Here is a 23683-nt window from a genome sequence, read left to right as displayed (position 1 = left end):
AACGCTCGTGACCAGTAGGTGTATATGAGTATCGTATAACACCTGTTTTGACTATACACTACCGTATACCCCTTGGTATAGGGACAAACTATAGGATAACAGCCATCTGTGTTATTCCATCGATACAATCCTCGCGTTATTTTCGCTATACGCTGATGATTATCATAAATGCTGTCAATATAGTCGGCAGTGTGAATGAGTATGGTTTTATGCCGCTGCCAGAAATATTCCTAGTGTCACATCAGGAATCACCAGATATGGGCTTCACATATTGTACCCATGTACGATTCAATGTAGTATGTAGAAAGATGGCGTTCTAGCAATGATAAAGATTAACTGGAATTGAAAAAATCGTGTTGTGTTTGAAGATGCGGAGGTAGCTGAGGAAGATGTAGGGGAGGAATTGAAATTAGTAATGAGCTGCTGTTTAGGCCACCTTGAGCCTTATGTCGTGTTTTATCTCGACAGTCTTGTTTGTTTACACAGGTCGTACACATTTGAAGCCATAGTCTCATTTATGTAGGAGCGAGTCGGGATTTACGCCGCTTTTAGCAACATTCCATCAATATCAAAGCAGGGGTCACCATTGATGGGCTTTACACATTGTACCTGGAACCTGGGAATCGAACCTGGGTCTTGGGCGTGAAGAGCGAATCATTTAACCATTAGGCGACCCCGACGCCCTCAAACTAGGGAGATATGTTGCATATAAATCACGAGCCTCTCAGCTGTACGCTGTTCTGATAACAACACTCTTCTCACTGTCTCATTTAATCCAGACAGCTAACAGTCACACCACGAGCCTCTGTGATGACAACACTCTTCTCACTGTCTCATTTAAACCAGACAGCTAACAGTCACTCCACGAGCCTCTGTGATGACAACACTCTTCTCACTGTCTCATTTAAACCAGACAGCTAACAGTCATACCACGAGCCTCTGTGATAACAACACTCATCTCACTCTCTCATTTAAACCAGACAGCTAGCAAATATACCACGAGCCTCTGTGATAACAACACCCATCTCACTCTCTCATTTAAACCAGACAGCTAACAGTCACACCACGAGCCTCTGTGATAATAACACTCATCTCACTCTCTCATTTAAACCAGACAGCTAACAGTCACACCACGAGCCTCTGTGATAATAACACTCATCTCACTCTCTCATTTAAACCAGACAGCTAGCAAATATACCACGAGCCTCTGTGATAACAACACCCATCTCACTCTTTCATTTAAACCAGACAGCTAGCAAATATACCACGAGCCTCTGTGATAACAACACCCATCTCACTCTTTCATTTAAACCAGACAGCTAACAGCCATACAACGAGACTCTGTGTTGTACGGGGTAGCCAAGTGGTTAAAGCGCTCTCTCGTCACGCTGAAGACCCGGGTTCGATTCCTCACATCAGTACTATGTCTGAAGTCAATTTAGGGTGTCTCGCACCATGATGTTGCTAGAATATTGCTAAAGTTCACTCACTCACTGTGTTGTACTTGTTCTGATATCAGCGCTGATCTATCCTCTAAACTGAATCAGGGAGCTACGGTACACATCTACCACGAACCTCCAAGTTGTGAATTGTTCAGATATCAGCATTCCTCCATTGTCTCGTTTAAACCAGGTAGTTATGATACACATGCACCACGAGCCCCCATGTTGTACGTTCTGATATAAACGCTCATCGACATTTATCGTCCCATTACAGAGACACGGTAGAGACATACCACGAACCACTATGTTGTGATCTACTCGGATATAAACGCTCCTCCGTCGTTCCACTCCAACAAGGGAGATACGGTACAGATGTTCCACGAGCCTCCATGTTGTGCGTTGATCTGCTATCAGCGCTCATCTAACGTTGGGGACGTGCGGCTGACATGACGATGGTGATAACGTCATCGACACTCGCGGGTCACTGCTCACATACACACAGCCCTGCCCCCACCGGTATCCCGCATTCCATCGGCAAACCCTACACCCCGGTCTTGTGTTAAACCCTACAGATAGCTGGGTGCAGCTGGTTATGGCAACAGACGCTCAGTGGCGATTGTTTCTGACCAACAACCAGAAAACACCTCTGTAAATACTCTGGAGCGGCGTGATTGGATTTACCTGTCTAACGGGATACTTATCACAGGTGAGACAGGTGAAGGAGATCCTGGACACTCGACGTCACCATGGCAACTGTGCCAAATGTGCAGGTAAGCCATCTGAGGGTTTGACGACATTTGGAAGAATCAGATGTTGACAGAATCGTCATATCAGGAACAAGATCTTGTGTTCCTTCTAATCGTTCATCATCCCGGGTGTTGTCAGATTGAATGCATTTTATTTGGATCACTAGACCGACTTTGCTGACAGCGAAAAGAGACTGTTCCAATCTAATGTTTAGGATTGCAGATATTTTAATGTATTTTTATATAAATGCTGTGACAAAGAAAATGAAGGGAATAAAGACAGATATGTTTATGTAAAACACTAGTCTCGTTTTGAAGAAGCATGTCTTAGTTTATTAAATTCAATGTGCAATTTTACTGATACCTCCACCACTGTGTAATGTCAGTCCCGCCTTACATATGTAGTCAATCTAAACACGACGCTGTAAATACATATAGGTTCTATTTATCTAAAAAGAAAACCGTGAATTGATTTCAAGTGAGTCGATATTTTGATTTAAAGCCAGTGTATAAATATGTCACTTCCACAGCTACCTAATCGTGTTGTGGCGATATCGGGGTGAGTACTCGTCCAATACCCCCGCATACATCCCGCTAGACACAGTGTGGCATTATCTCTTGGGGTGACGTGAGATTGTCAAACATGACTGCCTATCTGGAGGATTTAGACAACAATGAAGCCATTAGTGTACAGTAATCGCTGGCGGGATTGACCTACTATTAAGGATATGTTAATGTTAATGTACAGAGCAGGGTTTTTTATTGTCATAATCAATAATTACTATCTTCTGTATTCTTTTGTTTGCGGTTTTACCTGAACACCTATAGATCGTAACGTGGCATTTGATGAATTGCCTTTTACCTAACGCACTTTGTGTACTCTAACAGAGACAATTGAGTGATTGATTAGCTAAATGAAAGCGCCAATACTCTTCAAACTACCACAAGAAATCTTTAAAAGCAGAGTCGTTTGCAACTTATCATGAGCATGTGTTATAAATTACTTTCAAATAGTGATGGCATCAAGTGCTCACGGATCCATTGGTGATACCCAAGCGAATACAGCCCATAATTAGTACGAATACGTAATACTGTTATCATAAGATAATATCATATCCAGTCAATAAGCTGGGACGATGGATGCCACGAGGTTCTGAAATTCTGCTCTTGGAATGTGCTTCGACTGTTTTTTGCTGTTGTGTTTTGGGTGGGGTTCTTTTGGGATGGGACAATTTACACGACTATTTCAATATAGCGAGGGTATGTTTTTCACTTTTATTTTCTTTATCATACCTTTTTATGATAAGCCATGCTACATGTAGTATATACATTTCATATACATGATGGGACCGTGGGTCTGTCATCTGACAACAGGGGCGGTCTCGCTGAAGACCCGTGTTCGATTCCCCATATGGGTGCAATGTGTGAAGCCCATTTCTGGTGTTCCCTTAAATGCTAATATTGGTGAAATATTGATAAAAAGCGGCGTAAAATCATACTCACTTACTCACTCACTCAACTCACAATACGCCAAGACGAGTGGTTGTGTGGGGGTCATATTTTCACCCTGTGCCTATCTCGGATGCTTGACCACTGTCCTGGTTATTGAATAGCATTATCACCGAGAGTGTTGCGATTATCGCCGCTATTATATCATATTACCTCTATAGTTCCACTGCCACTCTATGTTTTACTGACAATGTAATGCATTTGCAGTACTTTTCAAACGTTTAACCATCCATATTAGAATACATCTCTGTAACTACATTACATATCATTTTGGGGGCTTTGTTTCTTGATTCACGCTGAATTCTTTTACGTTCAGGGTTACGAGTTAACTAATGTACAAGTTACGAGTTAACTAATGTACAAGTTACGAGTTAACTAATGTAATGTACAGAGTTAACTAATGTACAAGTTACGAGTTACGAGTTAACTAATGTACAAGTTACAAGTTAACTAATGTGTACAAGTTAGAATGTACAAGTTACGAGTTAACTAATGTGTACAAGTTAACTAATGTACAAGTTACGAGTTAACTAATGTACAAGTTACAAGTTAACTAATACAAGTAACTATGTTACGAGTTAACTAATGTAAGTTAACTAATGTACGAGTTAACTACAATGTTAACTAATGTAAGTTACGAGTTAACTAATGTACTAATGTACAAGTTACGAGTTAACTAATGTACAAGTTAAGTTAACTAATGTAAGTTACTAGTTACAAGTTACAAGTTAACTAATGTACATGTTACGAGTTAACTAATGTACAAGTTACGAGTTAACTAATGTACAAGTTAACTAATGTACAAGTTACAAGTTAACTAATGTACAAGTTAACTAATGTACAAGTTACGAGTTAACTAATGTACAAGTTAAGTTAACTAACGAGTTAACTAATGTAGTTACAAGTTAACTAATGTAGTTAACTAATGTACAAGTTAACTAATGTACAAGTTACAAGTTAACTAATGTACAAGTTACGAGTTAACTAATGTACAAGTTACGAGTTAACTAATGTACAAGTTACGAGTTAACTAATGTACAAGTTACGAGTTAACTAATGTACAAGTTAACTAATGTACAAGTTACGAGTTAACTAATGTACAAGTTACGAGTTAACTAATGTACAAGTTAACTAATGTACAAGTTACGAGTTAACTAATGTACAAGTTAAGTTAACTAATGTACAAGTTACGAGTTAACTAATGTACAAGTTACAAGTTAACTAATGTACAAGTTACGAGTTAACTAATGTACAAGTTACGAGTTAACTAATGTACAAGTTACGAGTTAACTAATGTACAAGTTAACTAATGTACAAGTTTAACTAATGTACAAGTTACGAGTTAACTAATGTACAAGTTACGAGTTAACTAATGTACATGTTACGAGTTAACTAATGTACAAGTTAACTAATGTACAAGTTACGAGTTAACTAATGTACAAGTTAACTAATGTACAAGTTAACTAATGTACAAGTTACGAGTTAACTAATGTACAATGTACACGAGTTAACTAATGTACAAGTAACGAGTTAACTAATGTACAAGTTACGAGTTAACTAATGTAGTTAAGTTAACTAATGTACAAAGTTAACTAATGTACAAGTTACGAGTTAACTAATGTACTAAGTTAAGTTAACTAATGTACAAGTTACGAGTTAACTAATGTACAAGTTTACAAGTTAACTAATGTACAAGAATTAACTAATGTAAGTTACGAGTTAACTAACAAGTTAACTAATGTACGTTAACTAATGTAAGTTAAGTTAACTAATGTACAAGTTAAGTTAACTAATGTACAAGTTACGAGTTAACTAATGTACACGAGTTAAGTTAACTAATGTACGAGTTAAAGTTACGAGTTAACTAATGTACAAGTTACAAGTTAACTAATGTACAAGTTAAGTTAACTAACTAATGTATACTAATGTACAAGTTACGAGGTTAACTAATGTACAAGTTACGAGTTAACTAATGTACAAGTTACGAGTTAACTAATGTAGTTAACTAATGTACAATTAACACGTTGAGTTACAAGTTAACTAATGTACAAAGTTAACTAATGTACAAGTTACGAGTTAACTAATGTACAAGTTACGAGTTAACTAATGTACAAGTTACGAGTTAACTAATGTACAAGTTACGAGTTAACTAATGTACAAGTTACGAGTTAACTAATGTACAAGTTACGAGTTAACTAATGTACAAGTGGATCTATTGCCAGGTGCCTCGTGCATGTAGCCGAGAGAAGAAAATGGTCAGCCGGAAAGTGAAACCCCAGAGCAGATTCTGTTCATCACACAAGTGGATGGGGCGAGGCGAGAGGAAACGGATGACAAGATAGAAGTACCGTTTGAAGACGACGACTTAGGTATGAAATCAAACGCCAGTGTTTGTTTGTTTTTTAAAGACGCACTCAGCAATATTCCAGCTATATGGCGGCGGTCTGTAAATCTTCGAGTCTGAACCAGACAATCGAGTGGTCATAATCATGAGCATTGATCCAAGTAGTTGGGATACGATGACACGTGTCAACCATGTCAGCGAGACTGACCACCCGATCCCGTTAAGCTGAAGACCAATTCTAACTCGGATCTTCACGGGTTACAAACGTCAGTGAGAACATGTAACATGTTGCACGAATATCTACACGGAAGGGGAATAGCATCTCTCTGACACTGTGGGGAAAACACGGGTACAACGCTGTAGCAATCAGCTCACTGGAAAGACGTCAATTTTATAACATTTCACTTTGGTATTATTTACACTTTATATGGAGCGAAACCACTACCGGAATCATTCAGATGGAAAGGCTTTAGTTTGGTATTATTACACTCTATACAAAATAGATGATAGTCTCATTTCTTTTCTTTACTAAACGTACACACATAAATGCATTGTAAGTAACGTCGAAGTCTGACTTGCAAACATGTCGTTTGACAATACGTTACCTTCTGCCACTTTCGAACAGACGATGGTGACCCATGTGCTAGAAAAATGACTTTTGTCTCATGGCTGTGTAAAACAAACAATACACAACGCAGTGCATACGAGGAAATAATTAGCTGTTAACGAATAAGTCCATCGACGATCGATACAGGCATCAGTCAAAATATCACAGCCTGTCAGCTTAATCCTTGTACCTATGAACTTCGACTTGTCAGCGCTTTGAGCATTGTCCTTGTGTGTTGGAAGTCAGAGCTATGTAAATACTCTTATTATTATCATTATTAATCCGATTATTGGGTGGAGATAACCAAACTAGCAGAGATTTATGCTTTTGCTCCTTTGTAACACAGGAGCACATACCTGGACCTGACGAGCCTCGAATCAAAATTCGAAATATGAAAATCTTAAATATTGTTTCTAAGTGAAGCAACTACTGGTGTCAATTGCCGATGACCATCCTTGGGAATCATGTTGACCAGTACACGTGTATTATTTCCACGTTATGTCATTCAGAGATACAACGAGAAAAGTTGGACCTCGACGAGATTAAGCGAGAGTTGTATCAGAGGGAATGCAGGAGACTGAGGGTGACGCCTATCGGGGCGTTCGTTCGCAACCCCACCAAAACTCAGCTAGATCTGAAGTACTACTCCATGGGACCAGATGGCGCTAAGGCACTTGCTGTTCCACTGATGGTGAGTGCCAACGCCCAAATACTCCCTTGAGCTCAACCAAAGTCTAAAAGTCTGGTTTTGTGATCAACATGTCTGTAGTTTATCAATTTAAAGGCGTCTGACCCTCCACTACAAACAAATATGTTAAGGTAAAGTTTTAAAAAGAATCTAATTCAAATGGTGATGTCTTTGTCTTCAGTTGGATTCGTCCTTGACTCGCCTTGACCTCGAGGGCAACTGTATCGGACCGGCAGGACTTAGCAGTCTGGTTGAAACACTCGCAGACAACTGTTGCCTTGCACAAATAGTACGGTAGTATATTGGCACATTTAAATTACTCAAAGAATTGGGCCACAGAAGTCAAAATTCACGGAGCGGAGTCACGTCCCTTAGTTCGTGACATAATCCGGTTACTTTCTGTGACTTTCTGATTACTATTGTTTTGTCAGCACCGTGTTGTAGCGTTTCATCAAAGAGCGTAATATCTAGGACGTGCATTTAATTCGGCTCGTCTCCAACACGAAGCAACCTCCTCCGTGGTGTAGTGGTTAGAGCGTCCGCCCGGAGAGCGGAAGGTCGCGGGTTCGATCCCCGACGGCGTCATACCAATAGACGTTAAAATATGGTACTTGTTGGTCCCTGCCTGGCGCTCGGCATTAATGGGTACAACAAGGACTGGTCGGCTCGGAGTCAGTATAATGTGTCTGAGTGGGGTATTCATGCTTCACTGCGGCATGGTATCTCAGTGGGCTAGCACTATAAAACCAGCTTAGGTCTGGGCTAGTACAAGCAGCCGCATATACACATACACACGCGTGCACGTCGTCATATGAGCGAAATATTCTCAAGCACGACGTTAAAACCCAATTTCACCTCACCTCACCAACACGAAGCTTACAAACTGTGACTTAATGAATGAAATATTGTAAGCTCTCTCACACACTCCCTCAAGGAATGGATTATTATAGATGAACCGAACCACTGAAAAGCAGGTCCATTGAACAAAAGAAATAGCACGGTTTTGAAAACATTATTAATTTCTTTTTTACAGAGATTCCAGTTGAAAATGGACACTTTCTTACATCCGATATCTCATATCATTGTCGTATCAAAGTATTATGTCCGACTCCGAGAAGCATAGGTAGTCAATGTATAATTGAATGGTATAGGTAGGCATCGTTCAATGATCATCTCGAGAGTGTTTATACACATCACGTATTGTGATATAGTCAACGTTAATGTTGATTTCCTTCCAGAGTTTGGCGAACAATCATCTCGGCAGTGTTGGAGCCAAACACGCCGCCAGCCTCATGATGAAGAACCAGTACATCTCAAGTGTAAACCTCTCAGGTCAGTTGGTGATATATGGACATATATGTCCCTCCTGTCATAACTGGTCCAACGTTTATCAGATGGTATATGGACACACATGTTTCTCAAGTGGTTTGTGCAGATACCATCCTCTCGGTATGGAAGCGTATAATAAATAAATACTGTCATCTGCCGGGCAGATACCTTTTTTTACCTTCTACTTTCTACGTAGAAGATATTTCACTTTTATGTAGACGATACTTACATTTACATGTATAGGGTCATGATGGCATGGAAAGATATATTTTATACACTCACTTAGATTGAGACACTTTGCCATTATTTGTGCAAAATGCAATAATAATAATTAGACAACATTGATACACAAAGCATACTCACAATGCCTCGCTTTGAAGTTATTTAATGCTGTTTATGTTTAAAGGAATATATGATACACATTAAAATGGGAGCTTTGCGTTTACCTGCCGTGCCGATTACAAGACATGTTAACTACCTGACGGCATTAATTACCCTTATTAATATACGCTATGTGTTTAAGATTACTTATTGAATGAGCTGCTACATTAGATATGCATAAACATTATTTAAGATAGTTAGTTTACTAACCTGATGAAAATTAAGTTGACGCCTATGCTTGTCTGTCTCTCACACAAGTTTTGTCAGTTGTGTCAGGGTGCGAGGTGTTCAGGCATAGAAAAAGCATGCAGGTTTGAATGGACCAATCGTAACGTGTTGTCACGGTTGGGTAGACACTATTGGTTGTGTTACTAATCCTCTGAGGACGAGGTATTATCTACTCTTTAATTATCGACTTAAGGAGTAAACATATTTTAACCCATAATAGAGAACAGTTTCGGGTCTTATTTTCGGCGTGATTAGCGAAGGTTTTAACCACTAGGCTACCCCGACAAGAGTTAGCTTAAGTTACATACATACATACATACAGACATACAGACATACAGACATACATACATACATACATACATACATACATACATACATACTTACATACATTGTATATATAATAATATATAAACATACATATACATTTTCACTGTATGAGAGAGTAACGCACGATTACAGTATCGTATATGAAAATGCGAAAGTCTTATGCGTAGATGAAAGTATAGTAACATTACTAGCACTGAGGTGAGTACATATGTTTTATGGTGTAATTCTATCCCTTGACAGAGGCTTTCACAAATTTATTGTTTTCATTACACGTGGATATTGAACACGTTAATCAAACCGTCAAAGCCTTAGAAGTTAATATCTCTGCACATAAAACAAACAGGTTTAAGCAGGATCGGCACAATATATTCAACTTGAGCTGTGTTAGCTCAGTGTGTATAGATGTGTCAGCTAACCCAGCATAAATATGTCAGTTAACATGGTAAATGTGAATGTTAACCTAATATATATGTGTCAGTTAACCTAGTACAGTCGTGAAATAATATAGCACAGATGTGTGAGCAACTTTCCTAGAACAGGTCTGTCGGATGTACATCATCTAATCTGGTACTATTGTGTCAGCTCATCACGTACAAGTATAGTACCTAATCTGGTACCGGTGAGGCACCTTGCCTAGTAGATATATCTACCGGACTGAGTGAGTGAGTTTGGTTTTACGCCGCCTTTAGCAATATTCCAGCAATATCACTGGGGGACACCAGAAATGAGCTTCACACATTGTACTCATGTGGGGAATAGAACCCGGGTCTTCGGCGTGACGAGCGAAAGTTTTAACCAATAGGCTACCCGACCGTCCCATATCTACCGGAACTAAATATGCTGTATACCGTTTCAGGAAACGGGTTCCGCGACATAGATGCACCAGCATTCGGGCTCGTCATAAGGGTACGTCATTCTGATTGATTGTCTTGCATGAAATACACTTCAAACAAAACGGTAATACGACGGTGACAACAACAGATGGCCCCTGGAGGTGGTAGTAACTTTTGTTCTGTCTGTGTATACAGGAATCCAAACACGTCAAGGAACTGGTATTGTCCAACAACGAACTTGGAGACATGGCAGGGAGAGAACTTGGAGAGGCTCTAGGTAGGTTCCAGTTACATCAGCATCCATGGGTGGGTGGGTCAGTAGTACAAGCTGCGGCATGAAATGTGTCGATACTGCGTTGTCTGCTACTCTTACACTTGGTGTGGTTGGACAAGTACTCCAGGTGCTTGTATCAGATGGTTGTCCAGTATACCACCAGGCCGACATCACGTGAATGTTTGTTTGTTTGTTGCTGACGTTGAAGACGACGACTTAGGTATGAAATCAAACGCCAGTGTTTGTTTGTTTTTTAAAGGCGCACTCAGAAATATTCCAGCTATATGGCAGCAGTCTGTAAATAATCGAGTCTGGACCAGACAATCCAGTGATCAACAGCATTGGCATCGATCTACGCAATTGGGATACGATGACATGTGTCAACCAAGTCAGCGAGCCTGACCACCCGATCCCGTTTGTCGCCCCTTACGACAAGCATGGGTTACTGAAGCTAAACAAAACTAATCCAATCCGACACGTCACCCGGCTTCACATCCCTTCACTCCCACAGTCTGTCAGCTACCAGCAAGTAATCAACAGGTCTTCGTAATAATACATGTCACCATGATATATACATGTACTATTGCTAAACGAATGCATCTTGACATTCTACAATGAGCTTGACAGTAGATATTTAGTTTTGGGCGTGCCCTTTGTCCATCCTAGCCGATGGCCCTCTGAACAGCCTTCACAAGATGTTACAAGAACCAGCGTCCTAAAAAATCAATGTTCTTATCTGTGTTCATATCTAACTGTTTCTGGAACATGGCAAGGGTGTGTAGTTGGTGTGAGCTGAGCTGCAATCTCCAAGGTGTATGTTCTCTGTTCCAGTAAGTAACGACACCCTCGAGCACCTTGACCTCAGCTGGAACCACATCAGGAACGCCAGTGCAGCGAAGCTATTCGGTGGTGTTAAGGTGGGCCTGTATTTGTCACTAGGGTTTTGCCATCATGAAAGTGGGGCACATGTTACTGCTATTGTTCCCATAAATTGTGTTCATGTCTGTGGTTGGTTGAATGGTTGTTTAACGCCGCACTCAGCAATATTCCAGCTACATGGCGGCGCTGTGTGAGTAATCGATTCTGAACCTGACAATCCAGTGATCAACATCATGAGCATCGATCTGCGTTATGGGATACGATGACATGTGTCAACCAAGTCAATGAGCCTGACCACCCGATCCCGTTAGTCGCCTCTTACGACAAGCATGGGTTGCTGAAGACCAATTCTAACCCGGATCTTCACGGGTCCATGTCTGTGTATACTCCGCCAAACATTACACCTGCATGAGAACTGTTAATGTTAATATGGAAAGGCGAAATGCTGATGCCAATTCAACTTGAAGGATAGGATATCACCATCATCAAAATATACAGCACACTGTCCAAAGCACCCGCCTTGTTACCGTGTTATGATAAGTCTATTTCTGTTGTTTCGGTGATGTCCCCAATTGACTTTGTACCATCTTAGTGGTTTTTAGGGTTTTACGTAAATTGAAACAAAGTAATACACACTATTCCATGTTCTTCAAAATATGTTTTACAGGGATATATCTGTACACATGACAATCTGCAGCTGGTGCTACTATGTTTTACTTCATGGCTATATCACATGGAAATATATGTAACGCTTAACATGTTTATCAGATGTAAATATGCAAATGTCAAGTTCATGGTCCAGTACACGCGATCCACGTCACTCTCACACTGACGATGATGTTTCCAGGAAAACGTGGGACTACGCCGTCTGAACGTCAGCTTCAACGGCTGCGGCTGTGAGGGCGTGACAGGGGCAGGACTAGCTCTGGCCAGCAACAACACCCTGAGGGAACTCGACTTGTCGAGAAACAGGCTCACAGACGGAGACGTCAAATTCGCTTTGAGCCTCAAGAACAACGACTCCCTGCAGATTCTGCGGGTAATAAAACAATATATATTTGAAGTGTTGTAGTATTCACATTCCGTGGTATGTGACGCTTATGCATTCTGTAATAGTTACTTCTCAAAAGAAAGTTCAGGGACATCCGATTCTAAGGCAATGTCCATCTGCCATGCCAAACCACCGTTATCTTTCATATTGCCATGGTGGGCCTGTCATGTAATATGAAAGAATCTGGTGTTCCCAAACTTCTTTGGAGTTGTACACGTGTAATCTGATTGAACACATACCTGATTGCTGAAAATATGTACTCGACCTGGTTCAGTTCTGCTCTCTTAAACAAATTGTGAGAGCGGCTTACTAACTACACGTGGGGCTCTCTTATAGTGAGAGAGACATACTATGTGAGACTCGGAACATCCTGTGAGAGGTCTGAAACAGCATTAGACCATTAGAAAACATACTCATCTCATCGCACATTGAATAGCAAGGAGCCGTACACATGTGCTTGGAGAGCACTTCCTCAGCATGCATATGAACATTAATTCTTGTCTACACGCAACAGATGAGCGCCAATAGTCAGCGAACACGATGAGCCATATCCCTTTCTGATTCATCTGAATTTCTTTTTCTACAGTTGAGAGACAACTTACTAACGGATGTCGGCGCACTGGCGTTGCTCACAGCGATATACACCGCAGAGGGTTGTGCCGTAGAGGAGGTCGACATCGGGGTAGGTGAGGGTTGTGCCGTAGAGGAGGTCGACATGGGGGTAGGTGAGGGTTGTGCTGTAGAGGGTAGAGGAGGTCGACATCGGGGTAGGTGAGGGTTGTGCCGTAGAGGAGGTCGACATCGGGGTAGGTGAGGGTTGTGCTGTAGAGGGTAGAGGAGGTCGACATCGGGGTAGGTGAGGGTTGTGCTGTAGAGGGTAGAGGAGGTCGACATCGGGGTAGGTGAGGGTTGTGCTGTAGAGGGTAGAGGAGGTCGACATCGGGGTAGGTGAGGGTTGTGCTGAGGGTAGAGGAGGTCGACATCGGGGTAGGTGAGGGTTGTGCCGTAGAGGGTAGAGGAGGTCGACATCGGGGTAGGTGAGGGTTGTGCTGTAGAGGGTAGAGGAGGTCGACATCGGGGTAGGTGAGGGTTGTGCTGTAGAGGGTAGAGGAGGTCGACATCGGGGTAGGTGAGGGTTGTGCTGTAGAGGGTAGAGGAGGTCGACATCGGGGTAGGTGAGGGTGTGCCGTAGAGGTAGAGGAGGTCGACATCGGGGTAGGTGAGGGTTGTGCCGTAGAGGAGGTCGACTTCGGGGTAGGTGAGGATTGTGTCGTAGAGGAGGTCGACTTCGGAGTCCGTGAGGGTTGTGCCGTAGAGGAGGTCGACATCGGGGTAGGTGAGGGTTGTGCCGTAGAGGAGGTCGACATCGGCGTAGGTAAAGTGTAGGTGAGGGTTGTGCAGTAGAGGCTAGGTGAGTTGAACGTGCTCCTATCACACTAACATTACCCAGTGATATGTGTTTTGCCCTAAACTATACTACCCATCAAAAGTTTAGACTCACTTAAAGCATTCACTATATGTTGTGTATGTATATGTGGTCACATCGAAGATTAATTTCTCCACTAATTTGGGAACCAACTGCAAACCTTATGCAGATGAATTGCATGAGGATCATGCTTCAAATTCCTGAAAAGCATGTGCAAATATCATGCATGTGAACAGCTGCGTTTTGCTGTAAAGTTTTGTTAAGTATTCACCGATTTTTCGCTGAGTTTCATCATTTACTGGACTCATGAAAATAATCTTTTCAACGTTACGAATTGGTTTTTCAATACATCAGTTCATGGGTAAACAGCACCTTTAAAATAGTATGGAATATTTTACAAAATCTAGTTTCAAACAGTTGACAGAAATAAGTGGCTAGAGTTACACTAGTGAGTCTAAACATGTGATGGGTAGTATATATAACACTATATTTAACCCACAGCGTGTTCTTTGTTCCGGAATTGTCCCTGTGAGTAGACGGAGTTCCCTGAGTTTCAGTCAAACAACCACACCCATTCTGCCATCTGAAACTCTCTGGGTTAGACATAAAGGAATATTAATGCAAGGCTTACCAGTTTCTTCATTACATTCTCGTCACGATATGGCTGAAATATTGCCGATGTGACGTTAAATAATAACTCACTCACTCACTCACTTCATTACATTCAGTTATGTTCACATGTATTACAGACTACAAGCGTCAACCCAGATTTCATTGACCTCGTCAAAACCATACAAGAGGACAGACCGTTCAAAGTTACACATGGACCTGTGATCGTTGTCAAAGACCACACAAAGTATTCACAAGAAGGTCCGAAAACGACGACTCTGACGCAGAGGAGGAGGACCTGGAAGTCGATGAAGAAGAACCCACAGATCCCGTGGAGGTTCAGGATACGAAAGCTGTGGAAAGATCTGTGTCGTCTGTGATCTAGCATCCTTTGGACCTGTAGGATGTGGTTCAGGAATCTGATGGAGACAGCAAATACTCTAACCTCATAAAATACCAGTGAACGGATAAACCACAGTAATATTTATCTCACGACAGGAGTCCAAGTTAGTCAATGTAGACTCCGTCTCAAGGAGAAAATGGAAGATAGCGACTCGGATATATATTCCTGGGAATAGCTAAACACCCATTGCTATGCATTTGTGTGTTTTAAGCGGAACTCGTGTATCGAGTCCTTAAACTGCTTCCTCTGCGTCATATTACGTGACCCATTAGGTGTGTCCATCTAGATGAACATACAGTGACCTCTCGCCAGTCCTTCATCACCAGTAAACTGTGGTGTCATTTATTAAACTAAGACCACTGACATATGTACAGGTTTCGAAAGTTATATGGACGTTCTGGATACATGAAGGCGTGGTTCAGGGCAGTTTTCAAGTGTATACTTCGGGCGGCGTATGTGTGGGTGGCGCAGGCATGTCCCCAGGTGGTCCAGGAACACATAGGTCATGTGTATAGCATGGGAAGTGGTTGTCCTGCAAACAGTGATCTGTAACATTATGTTCACACGTTCAAGAAGCTACAAGCGTGTGGGTCTTTCAGTCATTGAGACGTGAAATATTTAATAAATGAGTTGGGTGTGCTGTTTTACTCGTAATCTATGCTACAAACCATGACCTCCAAAGTAAGTTGTACCAGAAACAGAGACTAGTGAACAAGGTTTACTCTCACTTTCGGCGATTCTGCAGAAGTTCCAGAAGTCAAGAAAGCTTGTGGTACTGTGAGCCATCAACTGACTTGGTTGACACATGTCATCCTATCCTCAATTGCGTAGATCGATGCTCATTTACCTTTATAGTTGGAATATTGCTGAATGCAGCATTAAAAATGCACCAGCTCAATGTATGCCTGGGGTTTAACATGAACAAGCAAAACAAGTCTGAATTTATTCCATCCATATAATCACAATATATTACATTCAATATAAAAATCAGTATAGAATAGGAACATCTTCATGCTTACATGAATCGTAAAAGGGTAAATGAAAATTGCTTCACTTAAAATATCTAAACATTCACATTCAACCTTAATTCTACATTTAAACCCATTCACTTGCAAACAAACATCAGCCAATATGTCTTACATAACAAAATGTCAACCTTTATCGTCTTAGTAGAAAAATATAATGTTCTGCTGAGATGATATTCCATTACTCGTGAAAATCAAAAACAAATTCCCCCAGTGATTCAGAGTCTGTACATGGTCCCACTACCCAGCAGGAGCCCTACTAAACATGTCGTAACATGCCGGCAATACGGATTCATATCATACCTCGTTAGGATGAGAAAGCCACAATAACTAGGCGCGCCTAGTGGCTGCAAAAGTTGTATACTCCCCAGGGAGTTGAGATTGATAATACGATGTGCCATTGAGATTGACATCCAATGATCAAGGGAAAAAATATCAGCGCCTTGAGCAAGCACTAGTTGCCTGGATATGTGCGCTATATAAGTATCCTATAATAATATAATAATAATAATAATAATAAAAATATCGACCTGCTCAAAGGCTGGTACTGAACTTGATGCTTACAACTAGTGTCAGTAACAAAATCCCAGTGTATGTTATTGAGTGAGTGAGTTTTATGCCACTTTTAGCAATATTCCAGCAAAATCACAGCAAGGGACACCAGAAATGGGCTTCACACATTGTACCCATGTAGGGAATCGAAGCATGTCGAGCGAACGGGTTAACCACTAGGCTACCCCACCGACCCCATTGGTAATAAAAACTGGAGCAAAAATATATACCATATGAAATGATAATCACAATTTCAACAAAGAAAACGGCTTTGTGTTGCCATGTACCATGGAGAATCGAACCCGGATCTTCGGCATGACAAGCAAACTCTTTAACCATTAGGCTACCCTACCTCCCCCTTATGCATGTTATTACAGTAATAACTACTGTTAAAGTTCTGTAGGATTGACATGTTTACACCAATAACAAGGCCAGTAAAGAGGCCTTTTGTCTATCTAGCACACACCACACTGAATATGCTGAATGCTATGTTACAAAACAATTATTGATACTTCTGAACTTAAGAAAATAACGACAACAAAATTCCTAACATGAAAAATATAAAGTCACTATTTATTTGTTATGGCTGCCAAGAACACTTATGTCAATCTGACATAGATCCCAGTGTATTTATTTTAAACATTAGTTAGGGTCACATGTCATCATATCCCAATTGCATCGATGCTCATGCTGTTGATAACTGGATTGTCTGGTCCAGACTCGATTATTTACAGACTGCCACCACATAGCTAAAATATTGTTGAGTGCTACTTAAACCTAAACTAAACCCACTCACTCACTCACTAGGGTCTGCCGTGACATTACAACTGAACCGTGACACCCTACAACAAACACAACCCCACAAAGCCCATGATAACTTAAGGCAGTTGCACACTGGATCACTCCAGCTGTCAGGCAGTATGACTGATAGGGCATGTATATGAGTAGAGCGTTCACCTTGCTTCACACACAAAGAAGGGCAATGCACAGCTCTGACATACATCTTTTAAGGTGAAAGACATCACAGGATGTGACAAAATAATGTACTGAGAAGCTATCACCCTGAATAATGAGAATATATCTTGTCAGATCTGATGAATCTTCAGATGTTGTAGGTGTAATGTATGATGGTTTGGCACTTGACAACCTCTTGGCAACTTGGTAACACACACAGGCCCAACCCCTGCTGATGGTGTACAGTGACACCACCTGACCCAAACCCTGCTGATGGTGTACAGTGACACCAACAGGCCCAACCCCTGCTGATGGTGTACAGTGACACCACCTGACTCAACCCCTGCTGATGGTGCACAGTGACACCACCTGACCCAACCCCTGCTGATGGTGCACAGTGACACCACCTGACCCAAACCCTGCTGATGGTGCACAGTGACACCACCTGACCCAACCCCTGCTGATGGCATACAGTGACACCAACCCCTGCTGATGGTGTACAGTGACACCACCTGACCCAAACCCTGCTGATGGTGCACAGTGACACCACCTGACCCAACCCCAGCTGATGGTGCACAGTGACACCACCTGACCCAAACCCTGCTGATGGTGTACAGTGACACCAACAGGCCCAACCCCTGCCGATGGCATGCAGTGACACAACAGACCCAACCTCTGCTGATGGCATACAGTGACACAACAGACCCAAACCCTGCTGATGGCATACAGTGACACCAACAGGCCCAACCCCTGCTGATGGTGTACAGTGACACCACCTGACCCAAACCCTGCTGATGGTGTACAGTGACACCACCTGACCCAAACCCTGCTGATGGTGTACAGTGACACCAACAGGCCCAACCCCTGCTGATGGTGTACAGTGACACCACCTGACCCAAACCCTGCTGATGGTGTACAGTGACACCACCTGACCCAACCCCTGCTGATGGTGTACAGTGACACCAACAGGCCCAACCCCTGCTGATGGTGTACAGTGACACCACCTGACCCAAACCCTGCTGATGGTGTACAGTGACACCACCTGACCCAAGCCCTGCTGATGGTGTACAGTGACACCACCTGACCCAAACCCTGCTGATGGTGTACAGTGACACCAACAGGCCCAACCCCTGCTGATGGTGTACAGTGACACCACCTGACCCAAACCCTGCTGATGGTGTACAGTGACACCAACAGGCCCAACCCCTGCTGATGGCATGCAGTGACACCAACAGGCCCAACCCCTGCTGATGGCATACAGTGACACCAACAGGCCCAAACCCTGCTGATGGCATGCAGTGACACCAACAGGCCCAACCCCTGCTGATGGCATACAGTGACACCAACAGGCCCAACCCCTGCTGATGGCATACAGTGACACCAACAGGCCCAACCCCTGCTGATGGCATACAGTGACACCAACAGGCCCAACCCCTGCTGATGGTGTACAGTGACACCAACAGACCCAACCCCTGCTGATGGTGTACGAGTGACACCAGTGACCCAAACCCTGCTGATGGTGTACAGTGACACCAACAGGCCCCCTGCTGATGGCATACAGTGACACCAACAGGCCCAACCCTGCTGATGGCATACAGTGACACCAACAGGCCCAACCCCTGCATGGTATACGAGTGACACCAACAGGGCCCAACCCCTGCTGATGGCATACAGTGACACCAACAGGCCCAACCCCTGCTGATGGTGTACAGTGACACCAACAGGCCCAACCCCTGCTGATGGCATACAGTGACACCAACAGGCCCAACCCTGCTGATGGCATACAGTGACACCAACAGGCCCAACCCCTGCTGATGGCATACAGTGACACCAACAGGCCCAACCCCTGCTGATGGCATACAGTGACACCAACAGGCCCAACCCCTGCTGATGGCATACAGTGACACCAACAGGCCCAACCCTGCTGATGGCATACAGTGACACCAACAGACCCAACCCTGCTGATGGCATACAGTGACACCAACAGGCCCAACCCCTGCTGATGGTGTACAGTGACACCAACAGGCCCAACCCCTGCTGATGGCATACAGTGACACCAACAGGCCCAACCCCTGCTGATGGTGTACAGTGACACCACCTGACCCAACCCTGCTGATGGTGTACAGTGACACCAACAGACCCAACCCCTGCTGATGGTGTACAGTGACACCAACAGACCCAACCCCTGCTGATGGTGTACAGTGACACCAACAGGCCCAACCCTGCTGATGGCATACAGTGACACCAACAGGCCCAACCCCTGCTGATGGCATACAGTGACACCAACAGACCCAACCCCTGCTGATGGTGTACAGTGACACCAACAGGCCCAACCCTGCTGATGGCATGCAGTGACACCAATGGCCCACCCTGCTGATGGTGTGACACCAACAGACCCAACCCCTGCTGATGGTGTACAGTGACACCAACAGGCCCAACCCCTGCTGAGTGCTGATGGCATACAGTGACACCAACAGACCCAACCCTGCTGATGGCATACAGTGACACCAACAGGCCCAACGAGTGACACCCCTGCTGATGGCATACAGTGACACCAACAGACCCAACCCCTGCTGATGGCATACAGTGACACCAACAGACCCAACCCCTGCTGATGGTGTACAGTGACACCAACAGGCCCAACCCCTGCTGATGGCATACAGTGACACCAACAACCCAACCCTGCTGATGGCATACAGTGACACCAACAGACCCAACCCCTGCTGACACCAACAGACCCAACAGACCCCCTGCTGCTGATGGTGTAGAGTGACACCAACAGGCCCAACCCTGCTGATGGCTTACAGTGACACCAACAGGCCCAACCCTGCTGATGGCATACAGTGACACCAACAGGCCCAACCCCTGCTGATGGCGTACAGTGACACCAACAGGCCCAACCCCTGCTGATGGCATACAGTGACACCAACAGACCCACCCCTGCTGATGGCCTACAGTGACACCAACAGACCCAACCCCTGCAGCTGATGGTGTAGAGTGACACCAACAGGCCCAATCCCTGCTGGTGGCATACAGTGACACCAACAGACCCAACCCCTGCTGATGGCATACAGTGACACAAACAGACCCAACCCCTGCTCATTTTTCAGGTTCTTTTCTTGAGTTGAAAAGTTGTTATCTGGCAACAGCATCAGCTCAAAGCAGTAAGTGAAGACTTTGGAAGTTCATTTGCAGAATTCAGTTTATTTTCAGTTTCCCAGAAAGTGTTTCAAAATAATTTGCAGCTTGATATTTTTTTCTGAACACCAGCTGGAACTGTTACTTGTGCTACTTTAATGCCTTACTAAGTATCTCAAACTGTCATGATAACGACAGTCACCCGCCGTGATATTGCTGGACTATTGTTAAAAAGCGGCATAAAACTAAACTCACCTACCCATGATAACGACAACAAGGCATGGCCCCAACGGGCTTCCGTAAAATACAGTGTCGCATTATTTCTGACACAAACACCTGTTAGGAGCTAAGCCTTACATTGTCTTTATAATGCTTCAAACACAACTCTGCACATCGTCTTGGAAAATCGAGCGAGTCCTTGGGACCAAAGTCGTACTTGAGAACTTCTTGTGGCGACCCATAGTGAAAAACCATGTACTCATTCAACAGTTTCCGCGATTCATAAACATTGTCTGTGCTCTTGCCCCTCCGCTCCGCATACAGTCGGTACGTGCTGTAGGCGGCCACGCCCACTGACAACGCTACCGTGGACATGGCAAGAGTCTTATGGTCTATTCCAAACACAGTCGCCATTTCTAACCCTTGATGCGTGATCCAAAAATGCTGAAACTTCCAAACAGAAAATCGGCACGTTCTACAATCAGCTGTACACGCCGATCAACACGCTGCAGAGAGGAAGTCGTAAAGGTGACAATACGCATGCGCGGCTGTCGATAGCCGTCTGTTCCGAAGTGTTCGCTATCTATTTAATCAGTAGAAATATAGATAACGGATACATTATGATTAGACGAACCATATCATATACAATATATCATGTGATCTTTTCAGGGGGTCGGTCCAATGCATATAATGTATCCCAATGGTCTTTAACAAATTCGAGATAGAAAAGTACATGTTGTCATGTCAAAAAGTGACCTGTTGTGGGGCGTGGAAGTTATGCCTTATTTCGCTAGTTGCCGGGCTACTTGTAATAAGCCTCTTTAGATAACAAGCAGTAAAGAAGTTATTGTGTATAGGAAGAAAGTTTCAGATCTCCCTGTTCAACAAATTCTACAACAATGTGAAGAAGGAAATATGCAGTTTGACTTGTATGTATTGCAAGAGATCAGTCTTGCAAGTATTCCCTCGTGTGAAACTGCATGTGGTTACCATGGTAGACTGACAGACAAAATTACAACCTCAATCAGCAGAAAATAAAGTGGCGCTTCACAGGCTGTCAGTCTACCATGGTAACCACATGTTTTGTGCTGAAAGTTTGTTAAATGACCATTGAAACTCGGGTGAAAATGAAGTGTGCACCCCTCCTTTTCTCAATAGTGTGCACCCCACCACCCCCCTTTCTCAAAAGCTGTATCCACCCCTGTGCTTAAAAGAAGGGCTCATTTTTACTAGGCCTGCCAATTTGAACGAGACAAGTCCCCTTTAAGAAATATGAATTACATCTATTTGATACTTTCAGTTTCACATACCTGATAAATCTATAAGATCCAGGGAGTGGGTATGGTTTTATGCCGCCTTTAGCAATATTCAAGCAATATCGCGATGGAGGGCAGCAGAAATGGGCTTCACACATTGTACTCAACCAAGATATCCAGACAACAGTTATATACTACAACATTCTAAATAATCCCGTATCAGCTACGGATAATCATGACATCAAGGAATTATCTGGACACTTATCTGGACAAGCACAAGGCCTCAGTGTAACGCTGTATTGGAATTTAAACATGTTTTCTGATAAATGCGGGGATTGAATTTTGCGTTTAAAAACTGGAAAAAGAACCACCCTTATTTTCGGAATTTATAAGAGTTAGTGAGTATGATTTAATGACGCTTTTAACAATATCACATGGGTGGGCACCAGTAATGAGCTTCACGCATTGCATCCTGTGTGGAATCAACCCGGGTTTTTGGCGTGACGAGCGAACGCATTAACCACTAAGCTACCTAAACGCCCCTAATGAAACGTGAAGTATGGCAGTTTGTTTGCCATCTGATATAATGCGTGAGTCTGGTTTTACGCCGCTTTTAGCAATATTCCAGCAACATCAGCGGGGGACACCAAATACCAAACAACTGTTCCATAAGATACCAAGACAAGGGTATATTTCACACCCCTTTTGCAAATATCCTATAACTCCAAAAAGAAGTACCCAAATACATCTTCCTATTAATTTGGCGCTCAACTTGGACAGTGTTTGTCTTAAGGATGCAAATAATGGGGGGGGGTATGTGGTTGTTGTTTTTTTGTCTCCTGGCGTGTTGTCAGGTAAAAGTAACTGTGGCATCAAACGTGTGTGTATGTGCATAATGGAACATGAAGAAGGGGGATGCTGGATGTTAATCATGTTAATTATGTTGTTTTCTTTGTTACATTGTTACATCCAGCATATATATACTTCCCCCTTCTTCATGTTCCATTATGCTTGACAACGGTACAAGAATCTGTATCGAAACGTCGCACTCACGAATAAAAAGAAGTTGTTATCCATAAAGTGTGTTCTATATAACAGTAGTAAGTCTATAAGGAAATCCATGAAATATTATTCCACAATACGAATTTCCCTCCATCGTGTTTCAACAGCTAAAGTATAAACATGCAGGAGGGAACTTCGTGTTGTGTCATATCATATCTTGTGGAGTTAACATCTGTGTAGAGCTGTTAGTCATCATTATGCAGGATATATATATTTTAGAAGCATACAGATGTATACACGCGCTGTCTACCAGCACGAAATAACCACTTTCTCAAATTATCCGCTAAACGGCAACTGTTAGCATTAACACATCCCATTTATTGAAGTAATGCAGGCGAGTTGAACTGTTGAAGAAATGGTTCCGTTATAAACACTGACGGAGAGGTCACGTGACTTTAACT

General features: G+C 43.0%; 1 protein-coding gene across 1 annotated transcript; it reads left to right on the top strand.

Annotated features, from left to right (window-relative positions):
• Positions 1–1821: 1821 nt before the first annotated feature.
• On the top strand, positions 1822–15718 carry LOC124279300 (leucine-rich repeat-containing protein 74A-like). The gene is made up of 11 exons (XM_046715112.1): positions 1822–2212; positions 5920–6066; positions 7158–7339; positions 7518–7625; positions 8575–8668; positions 10458–10507; positions 10630–10711; positions 11540–11625; positions 12435–12626; positions 13225–13320; positions 14814–15718. Exons 3-11 carry the CDS (start codon positions 7298–7300, stop codon positions 15051–15053), a joined length of 990 nt encoding a protein of 329 aa, XP_046571068.1. The 5' UTR covers positions 1822–2212; positions 5920–6066; positions 7158–7297; the 3' UTR covers positions 15054–15718.
• Positions 15719–23683: the final 7965 nt, after the last annotated feature.

This window comes from Haliotis rubra, unplaced genomic scaffold, assembly GCF_003918875.1.
Source record: "Haliotis rubra isolate DU_JTF1 unplaced genomic scaffold, ASM391887v1 Scf25, whole genome shotgun sequence".
NCBI lineage: Eukaryota > Metazoa > Mollusca > Gastropoda > Lepetellida > Haliotidae > Haliotis > Haliotis rubra.
This window is presented reverse-complemented; position numbering and strand designations above follow the sequence as displayed.

What these genes read in the sequence shown, in the direction of transcription:
- LOC124279300 (XM_046715112.1), top strand. Translation starts at nt 7,298, where the DNA reads ATGGGACCAGATGGCGCTAAGGCACTTGCTGTTCCACTGATG. An exon ending in CTCAAGTGTAAACCTCTCAG is followed by an intron (nt 8,669 to 10,457) that starts GTCAGTTGGTGA and finishes ATACCGTTTCAG; the next exon opens with GAAACGGGTTCCGCGACATA. An exon ending in ACTCCCTGCAGATTCTGCGG is followed by an intron (nt 12,627 to 13,224) that starts GTAATAAAACAA and finishes CTTTTTCTACAG; the next exon opens with TTGAGAGACAACTTACTAAC.